At 34.2% G+C, this 17,082-nt stretch overlaps 1 protein-coding gene across 1 annotated transcript in view; it reads left to right on the top strand.

Annotated features, from left to right (window-relative positions):
• Window positions 1-17,082, top strand: part of LOC111148408 (solute carrier organic anion transporter family member 4C1) — a 65,242-nt gene that overhangs the window by 32,418 nt on the left and 15,742 nt on the right. The window contains exons 3-8 of the mRNA XM_022504930.1: window positions 312-494; window positions 5,794-5,890; window positions 7,763-7,884; window positions 9,209-9,327; window positions 11,669-11,813; window positions 12,224-12,419. Coding sequence (XP_022360638.1) covers window positions 312-494; window positions 5,794-5,890; window positions 7,763-7,884; window positions 9,209-9,327; window positions 11,669-11,813; window positions 12,224-12,419 — 862 coding nt within the window. The remainder of the gene's footprint in view (window positions 1-311; window positions 495-5,793; window positions 5,891-7,762; window positions 7,885-9,208; window positions 9,328-11,668; window positions 11,814-12,223; window positions 12,420-17,082) is intronic.

The raw sequence follows: 17,082 nt of genomic DNA, 5'->3' as shown, positions 1-17,082 counted from the left end.
CCTATTATCTGAAAATTCCTTCCCAGGCACAGCTTGCTTCAGTTGTGTTTATTTTAACTTACCCCCAAATTTGTTAATTTTGATTGTTAAAGTAACATTTCTCAGTTTTATTCTACATTGTCTAAATTTTAACATGATAATTCTTAAATTTTCTTAAGTAATGTATATATTTTAAGAACAGTTTAATCAAAATGAAGTGATTGAAGGAAATAAAGATGGTTCTGTTAGGCAAGTATAATTGATAAAAATAGATATTTCAATTTTTAGCTAAATTTCCATAAATTCACAATTTAATTTTTTCCCCCTCAAAGGTACTTGCATAACAACAAGGAATAGAACCAATTGTAACTCTTCAAATTCTTCACTTTCTAACTACTTGTATGTCTTCATCTTGGGACAACTGTTGCTGGGAACAGGAGGAACTCCTCTCTATACCCTAGGAACAGCCTTTATTGATGAGTCTGTGCCCACACACAAATCTTCTCTCTACATTGGTAAGTTTTCTCTGTAATATTGTTTCAGTATCACTTCATTTTATTGCTTGTTTAATTTATAAGTAAAAACATAATAGAAGCTTATTAAAAAGTTAGTTTTACAGACACATGAAGAAGTGCTCCATATCACTCGGCATCAGGGAAATACAAATCAAAACCACAATGAGATACCACCTCACACCAGTCAGAATGGCTAAAATTAACAAGTCAGAAAATGACAGATGCTGGCGAGGATGTGGAAAAAGGGGAACCCTCCTACACTGTTGGTGGGAATGCAAGCTGGTGCAACCACTCTGGAAAACAGCATGGAGGTTCCTCAAAATGTTGAAAATAGAACTACCCTGTGACCCAGCAATTGCACTACTGGGTGTTTACCCTAAAGATACAAACGTAGTGATCCGAAGGGGCACGTGCACCCGAATGTTTATAGCAGCAATGTCCACAATAGCCAAACTATGGAAAGAACCTAGATGTCCATCAACAGATGAATGGATAAAGAAGAAGTGGTATATATACACAATGGAATACTATGCAGCCATCAAAAGAAATGAAATCTTGCCATTTGCGACAATGTGGATGGAACTAGAGGGTATCATGCTAAGCGAAATAAGTCAATCAGAGAAAGACAACTATCATATGATCTCCCTGATATGAGGGAGAGGAGATGCAGCATGGGGGGTTAAGGGGGTAGGAGAAGAGTAAATGAAACAAGATGGGATTGGGAGGGAGACAAACCATAAGTGACTCTTAATCTCACAAAACAAACTGAGGGTTGATGGGGGGAGGGGGGCTGGAGGGGGTGGGATTATGGACATTGGGGGGAGGGTATGTGCTCTGGTGAGTGCTGTGAAGTGTGTAAACCTGGCGATTCACAGACCTGTACCCCTGGGGATAAAAATATATGTTTATAAAAAATAAAATAAAAAAAAAGTTGTAATTTCATGGGTATTTCCATTAGATTCCCAATAGATGACAGATATAGCAATATTACTGTTTTTGTTTCATTATTTACTGACATATGTCCTTTGGTTGAATGCAGTTATGAGTTTTGTTGACTTCCTGCTCTGTTTCCTGTTCTGGGCACGCCAGCCTTCCTAGAAGTGCCATCCAAGCAGTAGGCTGTCTGGATTACTTGAGTTCTGGCTAATTTACACAGGGTGGGGGATGGAGCTCTCCCATTCTACCTGTTTACTACATCCTACATGGACCTGACTAGAGTCCACAAAAGAAATGACAAGATAGTACTCAGAAATTCTGTGGAATTTTTAATTTCTGATCAATCCTTTTTATATGTGGCTCAATTCTTGGGGGGCAGGGAATCTAATTTTTGGTAGCGTAAATTTTTCTTAATTCCTTCTGTGATACTCTTGCAAGGTAGAGCTTACTAGGCTATTCATGGCCTTGTCTTAAATGACTGTGTTTCACATTTCATTTTATCAGTTTATTATTCTAATAAAGGGACTTAGTTCTTTCAGTCTGCCAAAACAGAATATCCTAGACTAGTTGACTTATAAACAACAGAAATTTTATTTTTCACAGCCCTGGAAGCTGAAAAGTCTAAGATCAGGGTACCCACAGATTCAGTGTCTGGTGAGGCCCCTTCCTACCTTATAGACATTTCATCTTTTTCCTGTGTCCTCACATGACACATGGGAGGACAGGGCTTTCTGGGGTATCTTCTTATAAGGGCACTAATCTCATTTATGAAGTCTCCAGTCTCATGATGTAATCTGTTCCAAAGGTCCCACCTTCTCACACCATATTAGGGATTAGGTTTCAACAGGAGTCTTTTGTCGGGGGCGGGGGACACAAACATTCAGTCTATAGCAAGAACCTATTGCCATCGTCCCTGGAAGTCAAATACATTCAACGTAGCCCTGACACAGACCATTAAATCTACTTAGGCTCTTCCATAATATGAAAATGACTACACTTCTGTTTATTTTCTCTACTTGTTTGCCTTGGTCTCTCAGCAAGCTCTGATTCTCTCTCTCTCTCTGATCTCCCAGCTGATCTGTACAGCTTTTCTTGCATTTGCTAAATTAACAATGATTTATTTCAATTAGCTAGTGATGATGCTTTCCAGTCTCCCAGTTCAATAAATTTCCTTTCTGATGTGCTCTTCTGATCAATATATCTGATAAGACAATTTTAATCTTTATGTTTTGATAACACACAAAATAGGAAGTTTTTCAAAAATTATTTAAACATGGTCGGTGGCGTAGAGGCCCACAGGACCATCCCAGACTCCATAAATCTGTAGGAAGACTGACTCAGCATAAAATCATACTCGTAGCTATGGTTTATTACAGCATAAGGAAACCAAGCAAAATCAGCAAGGGGAGAAGATGCAGGAGGCAAAGTACAGACAAAAACTGGGTGCAGCCTGCCAAGATTTAGCTCCCCCTAGTGGAGCCATACAGCTTGCAATTAATCCTGCCGGCAGTGAATTTGATTTATTTATTTTTTACCACAAGTTCACTAGAGATTCAGTGCCCAGGGATTTTATTGGGGGTTGATCCTATCGAGACACTCTGCCTTGCATCTATCAAAGTTCTAGACTCTCAAAAGGAATACAGGTGGTCAGCAAAACCACATTGTTTATGCAAAGTCCACACAGTGAGCAACCCTTATTAGTTGTGGAACGGTGACATCCCTCTGGACAGTTAAATAAATCCCAAACGCCAGTCAAGGGCCAACCTTGCCAACATGGCTTTCTAAAGTTAACAGTCACAGGCCTCTATGTTAAGTCTTTCCTGTACTATAGGAACTCATCAAATGGCAGGTTTTTTTTTGAGTAAAGGAAAAAAAACAAAAGTAACAAAACTGCAACACTCATTTTAATTTTATCTCTTATTTTTCTGTTATGGAAGATATAAACGCTTAATCACAGTATCTTATATACTGTTCTTTTCACTTTCAGATAACCATATTTTTCACTAGATACTTAGGTTTTTTTGCATGAAATCCTTCCTTTTTTATAACTTTTAATTTCCCCACTTTCAAAATCGTCCACCATTCTTTCTTTTAAAACAACATCTATTACTGATAGCATACATTCTTCTATGAGACACATTTTATGCTAACAAGGCAAAAACGGGCAAAATGAAAATGGTCACAATCTGCTTCTTTTTAGAATGAATTTGTGACATATCTATCTTCACGAACTTTTCCAGGTCATTCACCCTTTATTCCTTTATTTCTTTGATGCTTTCCCTGGGTTTCCCTTTGTTCTTTCATTGAACATTTTAATTCATTTAATGTTATTTTGTGTTTAAATCTTTCATTTTAACCTGTGCTTCCTAATTGCTCTATCTTCTTATTTCTTGCCCTTTTTTTCTTTCTTTTGGATAATCTAATATTATTTGATTTCTTCCCTCTCAACTTCCTGGCTATATGTTATTTTATTATTCATCTACTAATGACCTTATATGTAAACTTGATTTTATGAAATTCTAATGTTAATTGATACTTTTACCACATACCTGCTCATCATAGATATCCTAGAATCCTTTAACTAAAAATAGTCTTTTTAACCCTTTTTCCTGATGAATATTTTCACTAGGAATAGATGACTAGTTGGCCATTGATTTTTTTTTTTTCAGTACTTTAAAAATACCGTTCCTTTGTCTTTTCATTTCCACTGTTTCATATAGGTTTGCTATTTGAAGATTTTTCTCTTTGCATTTGATTTTCATTGGTTTTATTTATATGATGTGTATAGGTACAAAATTCCTTTTATTTAACCCATTGTGTGGATTCTTATGACTTCATAAATATGTTGTTTGGTATTTGTTATTGGCTTTAGGATATTTCCTATGATTATTCATTTAAATATGACTTCTAACCTATTATCTTCTCTCTTAGGACTCCAATTACATGTATGCTAAAACTTTAAAAAAATGTATTCTTCTTATCTTATTTTCTGTATTTTTTATCTTCTGTTTTTATTTTTTGTGTTTCTCGATAAGTTTTTACTGACCTAATTGATTTGTCCAGTTTGGTAATCCTCAGTTTAGTTTTGAGTAATCTGCTGTGTATCTCTTTCATTTTAACTCTGACAAAGGTGTTTTATACTACAGTTTTTCTCCAAACCCCACTCTGTGTGTTTTTTTAATAAATTACCAATCTCTGATATATTTGGGAACATGATTTGGGGTCCTCTCTATGTAACTTCACAGAATTAGTTTATTTGAAGCAAAGCTGTACTTACTTAGTGGGCAAGTCTACTTCTAACTCACCCTTACTTTTACAGTATAGCTTCCTAGGTGCCATTATAAAATGTAGGATGGGGACAGTTTATAAGGTATAACTCCCAAGTTAGCAGCACTGAACTGCAACTTTGGTGTCCCTACTTCCTAGAGACTAGCAAGGATTGCTAACCTTTCCAGTGCCTTTTGTGGAATCAGCAAATATGCCCAGGAAATAATCAGTCCCAGTTTTTTGGACCTTTCCAGAATCTTGGCTCAGTGGTCCTTCAAAAGATCATCTTGCATGACCTCTACTTTGGAAACTTGGTCAAGTACATAAGTCATTTTTATCATTGATGTATGCTTAGCTTTGGGTATGATAGATTCTGGTCTTTTGTGTATGTGAGTGAGAATCTTAACAGTTAATAAAAAATCCAGAAGGTGGTAATATATAAAGATATTAATGTATGCATAATTTTTTGCAGAAATTTAAATGTTACATATGGCAAAGTTTTAAATATCTGAGAGAAATAAGGTCAATTTAATTCTGCTACAAGTAGAAATGGAAGATTCCCTAAGTGCGGGAGTTTAAATTAGTGGCTTACTTTTATGAAACAGGCTAATCACCAGGTCCAGGTTTTAAAATCAGCTGTTGGAGTGCAAAATACGTATTGCTTTTAGAGTGTGTACACAGTAGAGAAGGCTTCTCATTTCACAGTATTTTCTTCCATAAGAATTGTAAAATTATCATCATTCATAAAGTAGATGTACTACCTCTTGCTGCCATTTAACATAATGTAATTTTCCTTGAATTTATAGTTGTTGGGTTTATTGCAATTATTATAGTCTAACAACTTTTACACTGAATTACATATATATTTATATTTAAAATGTATTTTATAGTTATATTTATTTTAAAAATATTTTTAAGCTCCTTGACTTAACAAGTGGTATCATTCGGATTGTATTCTTTTTTACTGAAATTATGTGTAATTTTGTTGTAATTCTAATCATTTCAATTTTTCTACAATAAAATATATTTTTCTGTACTACTGTAAGACATTCATAGCATGTACAGTTGACTATTTTCAATGTCTTTGTTCTTCTAGGAATTGGCTATTCTATGTCAATATTAGGCCCTGCTGTTGGCTATGTGTTGGGAGGACAGCTGCTATCCTTGTACATTGATGTGGGTATGGGACAAAGGCAAGGCAATATCTATTTTTTAAATTTAAATGTATTTTATTTTAATAATGTTAACATCATAGAACATTTCCAAAGTATTTCCTCAGATAGAGGGAGGGATTTTTTTCAGGAAAAAAACCTGAATACACACAATTTTTCCATAATGTTTTAGCTGCATTACTTCCTGAATTAATGCTGTACCACCTCCTAGTATAATGCATTTATTCATAAATAGGGATGCTTAAAAGTTACCTGTGAAATTTTCAAAATACACATCTAGGACCCCATACATTATTCAGAAAATAGAATTTAATCACAACTGGTTGTGCTATTTGTAGGTTTAGTTGGATATAGATAAGCTGAAAAGCCTCAAGAGTTTATGATCCTCAGACTAAGTTCTGTAGTAGTTCTGGTATGGTCATGGGAGTCACAGTTGTGTGATTTTAAATGTGGCTATAGAGGATAATAATAGGTAATGTTTATTTATCCCATACTATTTTCTATATGTCATAGGTTTTGTGTGTTACTTTATTTTACATACCACTTAATTTAATCCTTTTAATAATCCAATTAAGTAATTGATACACAGAGATTGGTAAGTGGCTGAGGCATGAATTCAAGTTGATCTTTTTGACCCCCAAATTCTTCTTTTAACTGCTAAGTTACCTTCTCTTTTTCCTAAATGTAGAGAAGTTGGTAAATTTTGGTGAGGCCATATTTTCTCATTTTACCACTAGGAATCAAAACTGCATAGTCTTCTGTTTGACTCTGAGTAACGAATAAGAAAATGTGGTGTTAGATAGCTGATTTGTTCTTTGAGCTGTTAGTCCCAGGTTATATTTTAGAGACTATGTAAAATACGTGCAGAGAAAGTTCTTGAAGCAGAGAGCTGAGTTTTTGAGAAGGTTTTTAATTTCAGTGGAGAATTACATGAGTTGTAGGAATGGTGTGTTTGGGGGAAAAACTATTGATATAAAACTATGAGAATCATTATAAAATACTGTTAATAAATTACGAAGAACTTTATAGTCAGATAGAGAAAAACAAATACTATATGATTTCATGTGTATGTAGAATCTAAAAAAAACATACAAACAAAAAAACAAGCTTATAGATACAGAGAACAAATTTGTGGTTACCATAGGTGGGGAATGGGTGAAATACATAAAAGGAGTCAAAAGGTACAAACTTCTGCTTGTAAAAATTAAGTCATGGGATATAATATACAACATGGCAACTGCAGTTAGTAATATTGGATTGTATATTTGAAAGTTGCTAAGAGAGTAAATCTAAGTTCTCAAAACAAGAAAAAAAATTCCGTACTATATGGTAACCAATGTTAAATAGATTTAATGTGGTGATCATTTTGTAGTATATAGAAATATTACATCATCATATTGTATACGTGAAACATAATACTGTATGTCAATTATGCCTCAGTAAATGAGTAAATAAATAAAATAAATGAATTTTACATTTAAAAGTATGCCTTAATTGAAGTACAGTATATGGGCATTTAACACAGATCAGTTATTTGCTGTAAGAGGTATTCAGTTAGTAGAGAAGAAAAACTTAGCCAAAGTTAGATAAACAATGTTCAGAAATTCTACGTATGCTTTCAGATATTCAGCATACCTGTATTTACTATTAAATATTTTGCACTTCTGTGTCATATTGCCATTTGAAATACTTTGTAAACCATTATTCTTACAGATCTCATTTATGCCTGCTCTCTGTTGTCTGATTCATCACAATGACTCAACTTAAAATGTTGGGTATTATAATACTATTCCCTTATATATGCACTTGAATTACAAAGTGTATACTTACCATAACTGCATTTTAATGAACAAGGTAGAGTTGACTTTTATATTTTGTTTTTCTGTCCTATAGCATAGCTATCACTGAAGATGATCCACGATGGCTGGGGGCATGGTGGATTGGATTTCTGCTGTGTTGGCTCTTTGCTTGGTCTTTGATAATACCTTTCTTATGCTTTCCAAAACACTTACCAGGTAAACATATTTTTATTTAAAATCAAGGAGCTTTATTCCAATTCTAGGCCAAACTTTGCTTATAATTTCTAAGAACCCTAGAAAATTCATTGTTTTATAGAATTTCAGTTGTCCGTCTACGCAAGCTTTTGAATATTTGTCTTTTTGAAAAGACAATTTTGGGTAGCTTTCTTACTACTCATGTTTTTCCTTTATTTCCAATTAACAAAAGCAGTAAAACTGTATGTATTCACTTTTTTACTATATATATATATATATATATATATATATATACACTTAATAATATATTATTAATAACTATGTTAATCATTATATGTACTATAGAATACTATAATAATATATAACATGTTAATAACATATTATTGTGTATATACTTAATAATAAATTTGTTTCCTTTGTGTTATCTGGAATCTTGCTTTATGTATATGCAAGGTATAGGATCTTTCAAACTGTTAGTTTGCATTCAGTTCCTCACTAACCAAAAATCAATCTGCCGTAAATCATTGATGTTATTTGTTGATGAGAGTTACAGTTACTTTTTTCAGTTTCACTAAAGTAATACTGTAGTATACTCATTTTTACCATATTTCAATATTAGTTTGCCTGAAAAGAAAAGATTAATAGAAAAGAATATCCATTCCTTTCTCTGTAAAATTTTGCTTGTATATAGTCATGTAGTTCAAATACATTATCTGTTGAAGTATTTTTCTATAGGCAGAAATTAGGTAAATAGTTTTTTCTACTGTCACGTGTAACAGGATAGATGATTAACTTTTCAGAGTGAGCAGAAGAAGTTGACAGAGTAGAAATAGATGGACTCATTGATTTCTTTCTACCCTGGACCATCAAACTAATAATTCCATACATTGACTGTTTTCTCAGATTTATTCACAGCGCCATTATTAAAAATCAAAGGGACATGGTAATACATGGTAAATACTTCATCTGCAAAGCATGTTAGGATTAAAGAGACTAAGGGAAAATATACTTCGTTTAATATATAATGGATGAAAAAGAGATCCACTTTAAAGGAAGAAAAGAATTTAAGAGATACTTGTAAATGGAATAAATATGTCATTGGAACAAAATCATCTCAGTTTAATTTCTAGACTAATTGGAACTGCCTTAGCTAATAGGAATAATACTAGCTCTCCAGGCAAATTACATGCATAATAATTTGTACAATTTTGATTGACAAATAGAGGAACTGGCTTCTTATGTTACAGAATTTATATATTTGTAGAACTGTGTGTCAGTTAAAAAGTAGGCATTTAAAAAAATGAAGAATGAAGTGATGGAGCAAGTACCTTTACTATTTTTTTAGGTACAGCAAAAATTCATAGTGAAAGAACTTGCCAGACTCATCAGGAAAAGCATAGTTCCTTAAAACACACAGAGGAGAATATTGGAACAAGTTGGAAAGATTTTCCAGCTGCTCTAAAGGTAAAGTAACACTGTACACACACACATACCTTCCTCCACATATAAATGGCTACGTATGTATATATTACATATACACATGAATAAATATATGCATTTATATATACACAGATATTTTCATGATGCAGTTTTGTTTGCCTATTTACTATAGTTATAGCTCTTATAAATAAATAATTTCAGATTTATTTTTATTATGCTTTGAGTAAATGAGAACTACTCCAGGGTAGAACGGTTGAAAGAACATGAGTTCTCTTATTGGCAATATTAATATTCAGTGGTCCCTCATTAACGCTATAGCCAATCATTATTCCTTCTCATTTTCCTCATGTAATGAATGGATCAATCAGTTATCACTGAATTGTAAATATATATTTGAGAATGTCGTTCCAATTTTAGTATATGTGCTGCCAAAGCGAGCGCTATATTTGAGAATGTCAAACCAGTATTTTTGCCTTGTGAAAGAAGTGGCAGTTGGTGGTTACTTGGTTTGATTTGAGGTTAAAGAAACAAGTGTTATGGTCTGCTGCATTCTTTCCATTTATCATCATTAAAGTTATTATACATGCAGGAGTTTATAATTTTACCTTTTCAAGATCTGAAATTACATACTTTTCAATTATTTTCATCTCCCCCCTCAAATGAAAGCCTAAAATGTTCTTACTCCATTTATCCCACCTTTCAACTCTGTTCTCTCCCATGCAGGCAAATTCTTGTGTTTTCCTGAGACTGTTCATGATTTTTAATTCCAACTACTGTTGTATTTTATACTAACTTTATTTATTTTATAAATTCTTATGCCATCAAGGGTTATTACTCCCTGCTGCTTTTTTTTTTAATCCTTACTGTTTCATGCCTCGAGGTCTAAATTCTGATTCAGATCTCTCTGGGTATTATATTTGATTTCTAGTTTTCCTCAGGCAGAATACCATCTAAGTATCCTTGATTATTAAATGATATTTCTGACAGGATGGACACTTTCGGATCACATTCTTTTAGTCCTAGAAGTTTGTGGGTGTTATCTTGCACTTTTCTACTTAAATGTGTTGTAAATGAGAAGTTCCATGTTAGTGTGATTCTTGCGTATCTCCATTTACAAATTTATACATTTTTTCATGTATCTTTTTAAAAAATTTTTTTAAAATTTATTTTTATTTATTTTTTTAAAAAGATTTTATTTATTTGACAGAGATCACAAGTAGACAGAGAGGCAGGCAGAGAGAGAGGAGTAAGCAGGCTTCCTGCTGAGCAGAGAGCCCAATGTGGGGCTCCATCCCGGGACCCTGGGATCATGACCCGAGCCGAAGGCAGAGGCTTTAACCCACTGAGCCACCCAGGTGCCCCCAATTCTTTTTTATTTTTTTAATTACTTTTCAGTGTACTAGAATTCATTGTTTATGCACCACATCCAGTGCTCCATGCAATACGTGCCCTCCACAATTTCAGGCAGTTTGTTAGGTTATGCCTCAATTATATGTGTTTTTTCATTAATCCTTGCCAGGAATCCATTATCTTTTTTAATCTGAGGATTTGAATATTCTCTGCTATTACTGTTTTTTAAAAATAGTGAATGTTTTCATTCAGATACTTTTTCTCCTTTTGTCATTATTGTTATTCTTATGTTAGATCATCTGGATCTGACTTCTAACTCTCTTATCTTGCCCCTTTGTTACTCCTGTGTGTGGGTGTGTGCTTGTGTGTATTTTGTTTGATTGAAATTTTTTTTGCATTTAATATTCTAGAACTATAATTTGGTTTCACCTTATAACTAGATAAATTGGCTTTATTAATCTCTATACTCTCCCCTGATAGATGGAAAAGATTCTGAGAAGTCTAGCAATCCACATTTAAAATTACTCTATAACTACCCAAGGTTCTTCGGTAATGAGTCCTTTACTCATGGAACAGTACAAATTTGGTGAGACCATTCTCATCTGTGCTTGTAGTCGAGTTCATTTATTAGACATGGAAATTCAAAACACAGTGAAATAAATCAGACAAGGGGTAGATTTAATATATGGAGATTTATAGTAGACAGGGGAAGGGAACCTTTCCATGCCTGCTTTTACCTGCTTTACTCAGTCTCTGTATATGATAAGGCACAGTCACCCTCTTAATGAATCACCGGTCAGTTCTCTAGGTCCTGCACATATCAGTGTTCTCAATGTAATATATGTAAAGCTATTAATATTCCATATTTATGCCTTTATACTGGAGAAAATGCTGAAGTTTTATAAATATGCTGTATTTATTAAAATTTTGTCATTTTATCATGCTGCTATTCTAATGCTTCATTTTGCAGTATAATCATAGTTACTCATTTGATGAACTATATTTTTTTCCTTAGAATTTGATGGGGAATGCTGTCTTTATGTGTTTAGTTATTTCAACTTCTTCGGAAGCCTTAATTACTACTGGGTTTGCTACATTTTTACCTAAATTTATAGAAAATCAGTTTGGATTGTCTTCCAGCTTTGCAGCCACCCTTGCAGGTAAACCATTTTCCTCTTTATTCGAGTTTAATCTAAATAATTTTACTTTACCACATTAAGTGCTTGTTAGAATAGTGTATACTCTGGATAGCCCCACTTTTTAAAATTTAAACTCTACTGAGTTAGATACAAGTTTCTGATTTTCTGATATTAGTCTGTTGTATGAATGAGAAATACAGAGGCTGTGTAGCTAAAGAGAATATTTGCTGATCTTAATATTCAGTATATTAATTTTATTAATCTCTTGACATAACCATTATTTTATTCATAGGTTTCTAAATCACGTGATAGTAAGTCATATGTTAAAACTATTTGTTTTTGATGTTTGCTTGTTTTCTAGTTGTCATCTGAGTAACTGAGTACTCTTGTATGTGTTCTTACTTTCTGTGTTTTGTTTTTTTTCTCATCAGGGGCTGTTGTAATTCCTGGAGCTGCTCTTGGTCAGATTTTAGGTGGTATCCTTGTTTCAAAGCTCAAAATGACATGTAAAAACTCAATGAAGTTTGCTTTGCTCACATCTTTAGTTGCATTTGCACTGAGTTTTGTATTTGTTTATGCCAACTGTGAAAATGAGCCATTTGCTGGTGTGTCTGAATTATATAATGGGTAAATATATTTCAGTGTTTTTGGTATTAATATCAGGGTAATAAAAAGTGTGCGTGTTTCTTTTTTTTAAATAATAATTACATCTGTTCTTTATTGAAATATAACTGGAGCTAGTCCAGTTCTTTTTTTTTTTTTAAGATTTTATTTATTTATTTGAGAGAGAGAGAGTGAGAGAGAGCATGAGGAGAGAAGGTCAGAGGAAAAAACAGACTCCCCATGGAGCTGGGAGCCCCGCGCAAGACTCGATCCTGGGACTCTGGGATCATGACCTGAGCCAAGGGCAGTCGCCCAACCAACTGAGTCACCCTGGCACTCTTGCCCAATTCTTTCATCAGCATGTCCTTTTTACTTCCTCTTCTCATTTACTATGATGGAATCACTCCTACCTACACAATGTGCATATTTCTAAGTTTATGCTTTCTTGAATCAAATAATGAAAGATTGTGTTTTTTTTAAATTGGAAGACTTTCTCCTATAAAAAAAAATGTAGGTTTGTTTTGTTTCATTTAGATAATTGACATCTTACTAAACTTTGGGTATTTATTTGGAGAGCAATTTTAAGGAGCATCTATTCTATCCTGGGTACTATGTTCAAGGATACAGAGATGAATATAACAGAATCTTGAGTCTCCTGAAGGGATTCACATCCTAGGGAGAATTTCACATTTTATGTTGCTATTGATTTAAGTCTTTAAAAATAGAGGTGACTCCCTATGATGAAATTCATGTATTAGGTAGGTTGAAGATAGTCTAGGAGAGAAATTAAAAAGGAGGTAGTCCGAGGTTATAGTAATGATTACTGTTTCTTACGTATGTATGTATGTTTCTCCTATAGGAGTTCATGTTTATCATAGAGAAATAAATGACTTCTTATTGTTCTTACCTGTAAATATGTTTTTACTTATAAGTGGTGTGATCATTTTATCTTTCTTTGCCTTGTTTGTTTGATTTTGAAATCCTAAACCGTGAGTTAGGGGATCAGGCAGGAGGGCATTGCAAGTGGTGCATTTAAACCCTGGTGCTTTGTTTCATTGCATGTGTTTGAGGCTGATGAAGGAACTGTTACTCCATCCAGGTCAAGGACTCCACAGTTTTGTAGAATATGGCATTCCGATAACCTAAACAGAATGTAGTTTGTTTGGATGAGTTTGCCAGTAGCGATTAAGATTTGTAGCTGCTGTTCATTGCTGAGCAATGAATGTTAAGTTCAGTTCCACTACATTTATTCAACATTTGTTGACTACATCCTCTAGCTGACCTTTATGACAGAATCTGTATTCTAAAGGAGTTTACAATGTAGCCGGAGAGATTGGGAAACAAAATGGTAAATGAACAATGTATTAGGTAATGGGAGACATAGAAAGGGCTATGAAATTCAAAAGAAAGAGAGCTTTTCAGTTTCATTTAATAAGATTCAGGAAGGGTATGGACTTAAATATTCTTTAAGGATAAAAAGAGCTTTGAGAAGAGAGAGAGGCAAAGGAAATATGTTAGCGATGAATGCTAGAAAGTAAAGGCTAGGTTCAGTTACCAGTTTGAATGGGACTTAAGTCATGTACCTATAAATAAAAAAGTACCTGGAAATGTCAAAAGGTGGATAGAGGTGAGCTCTGCAGACCTTTCACACCTACAAACTTTGCCCAAGCATATCCTGAGAAACCACTTGTTTTTTTGTATGTTCCTTTTAGAAGAACAGAAAGTTCTAGAAAGTTTAACAGTAGTTAATCACCTTGAAAAATAAATGACGTAGATGTGAATCTATTTGATATTTTTCAACCTTAAGCATGAGTTACTACCAGTCAAGTTGTCCTTAGCCTATGGACAGGAAGGAAGACAAGTGAGAAGGTGTCAGCTTGGAGGGGTGTGTGTGTGTTTAGATATAAATATAGATAGAGACAGAGTTTAATGTCACAAAAGAGGTGAGACATTGTCAGATTGTTTTGTCTCTGTGGTCCCAAATTCTCAGTTTTAGCTCTGTGTGCTGCGTATTAAAATGTACATGGCATAGGCAGCTAGTCAGTATAGTCTCATCCAAGAAACACATGTATATGAAAAAGTATATTTGGAAAGAAGAATAGACTAAGAAGCTTAGTGGAAGAAAGAAGTAATGAAAATGTAGAGTTTCTAGTAGAGTGAGGCAATGCGAGTTTTTGCCCTTGCCTTGTAATCACAGCTGGTTAAAAACTGCTTTTTTGACTGAATTAATGAGTTAGGCTTATCGGTAAGTTCATTTAAAACCCCGTCAAACAGATAAATATATATATATATATAACTTAAAATCAACAATACTGATTATTTCAGGGGATATTATTAGTATTTATAATATTCTACATAAATTCATTTTTAAATGTTTAATATGGGCACAGCAATTGAAGGAGACTGTCATTTCTAGAATCTGTTAATTATTAAAACTTCCCATAATTCTCTTACTGCCTTGACAATCTACAGGCAGTTTGGGTCTGTTTTGGCAATAAGTGTTGGTGGTGGTGATTTTTGTTTTACTTTATACTTAGAACCTCATAAAATATGAAATACTGTAGTAAGTACACATAGTATTTTTTATATATCTGGTCTCTAGCTAGAATTTCTTTGCTTATATGAAACAGCACCTTAAAGAAGCATACCTATTAGGATGTTGTAATAGGTTTAGGGAAATCTTTGCTTATGGGAGAGGCCTAATTATAGAATAGTTTGGATTTGAATAAGAAATTAACATTTAAATTCTATTTGTGACAAACGTGTTACTCATATATATGGATGTGTGCATTTATACACATGCATATATGATTTAAATACTCAAAAATATAATTTAAAATATTTTATATTTTAAAAAAATACTATGTGTAATATTAAGACCCTTTAATAAACTTTGCAAGCATTGGTTATTTTCCTAATAATAGTTTCCCCTTTATCTCGGGCAGTACATCTTTATAAAATATGTAGACTTCAGTGGCTTATATAACCTTGAAAGTAAGGAATATATGCTGCATTTCTCTGTTTCTACTGAAGTTCTCATCATACAGTTTTATATTTTCATGTTCTCAGTAGTTATTGGTAGTGTGAGAATTATATATTGGAAAATTTAAATTTAAAAATGTATAGCAGCTCGGGACACCTGGATGGCTCCGTCGGTTAAGCCTCTGCCTTTGGCTCAGGTCATGATCCCAGGGTGCTGGGCTCGAGCCCCACATCGGGCTCCTTGCTCGGCGGGCAGCCTGCTTCTCTCTCCGCCTCTGCCTGCCACTCTGCCTGCTTGTGCGCTCGCTCTTTCTCTCTCTCTCTCTCTCTCTGACAAATAAATAAATAAATAAATTTAAAAAATTTAAAAAAAAAATGTATAGAGGCTGTTTCTAGGATTGAAGGGATAGTATTTTTCTCGTCGCTGTACTTGTGTGCCTATACGGTAAGCTAGTTGTAGGAATACCAGAATGCTTTTTCTTGTGAGTAAAAGAGTGCTTGATAAAGAAATTTAGCAGCAGCCTGTGAAATCAATTAGGAGAAGAGACTCCAGGCAGAGTGACAAATTATTTAGAGTTTACTGTTTGATCACCTTTCCTTCAAACTTCCCCTGATTTGCTTCCAATGTGTTTTGTGTCCTTCAGTCTCTTTCTTTCATGAGCTCCTTATTCTCCACCTACCCCTTACATACCCTAGCTTTCTAATAGAGCAGTTTTTAACCTTCTGATCTTTAGATGAAGCCCTCATTTACCGATTCTGACCTCCAGTGCAAGGAAGTTAGCTTCACGGTGTCTATGAAGAGGGGTTTTATTATCCCTTTCCTTCTGTCCACCCCCGCCTGCCTTTTCCCTTTCTTCCTCCCTCCCTTTCTCTATCTCTCTCTTTGTCTCTCTTTATTTCTTTTAGGTTTGTTTCCATCACTTAAAGTAGAGTCTAGCACATACTTGGAGCTCACTATGTATTCATGAAATAAGCGGACTCCTGAGACCTCTGTACTCCTCTCACTCTATGCTCCTCATATGGCTGATCTTATCATTATCACGGCATCAGCCACATCTCTATGCAAACGATATTAAAATATCCAGCTGCAGGCCAGATTTCTTCACCAAATTTTAAGACTCTTAACGTCAATGTATATAAAACTGCAAAACACCAAGTTAGACCGTAGAAGTCACTCTCAACTGTTTATCCTGTTCCCATCTTAAAATACCAAATTGCGCATCCCATCTTTTGGATGATTCTACATCCAGGATGTTTTTCAAATCTGTCTCCTTTAATCAAATGTTCTATTTTGGTTCTCCTACATATAGACAATGTCTATTGTCATAACTTACTGCCTGGGATATTGTAATTTGTCTCCTTCCTTTAAATTCATTACCCCGTATCACTACTGGCGTTCTTTCTTTAACATGTGCTTTTGACGGTCTCACTTCCCAGTGTAAAACTACTTTGATTACTTTTCAGAAATAGGTTAAAGCCCCCAATAATCTGGTCTCTGACCCCTCCAGCTACATTTCCGATCATTCACTGCCTCAGGCATCATTCATATTTGTCCGTAGAGGATGCTATTTCTCCCCTTTACGCCTTTGTACCAGCTTCTCTGAAGTACCCTACACATTCCCCACTTATCCAACTGTTACTCATCATTTAAGACTCGGTCAGAGAGAAGCTCCTAAAGACACTCACCCAGACTTTGCCTTGACCT

Source organism: Enhydra lutris, unplaced genomic scaffold, assembly GCF_002288905.1.
Source record: "Enhydra lutris kenyoni isolate GAN:26980312 unplaced genomic scaffold, ASM228890v2 scaffoldscaffold19, whole genome shotgun sequence".
NCBI lineage: Eukaryota > Metazoa > Chordata > Mammalia > Carnivora > Mustelidae > Enhydra > Enhydra lutris.
The sequence above is the reverse complement of the archived record's forward strand: the minus strand, read 5'-3'. Positions and strand labels throughout refer to the sequence as shown.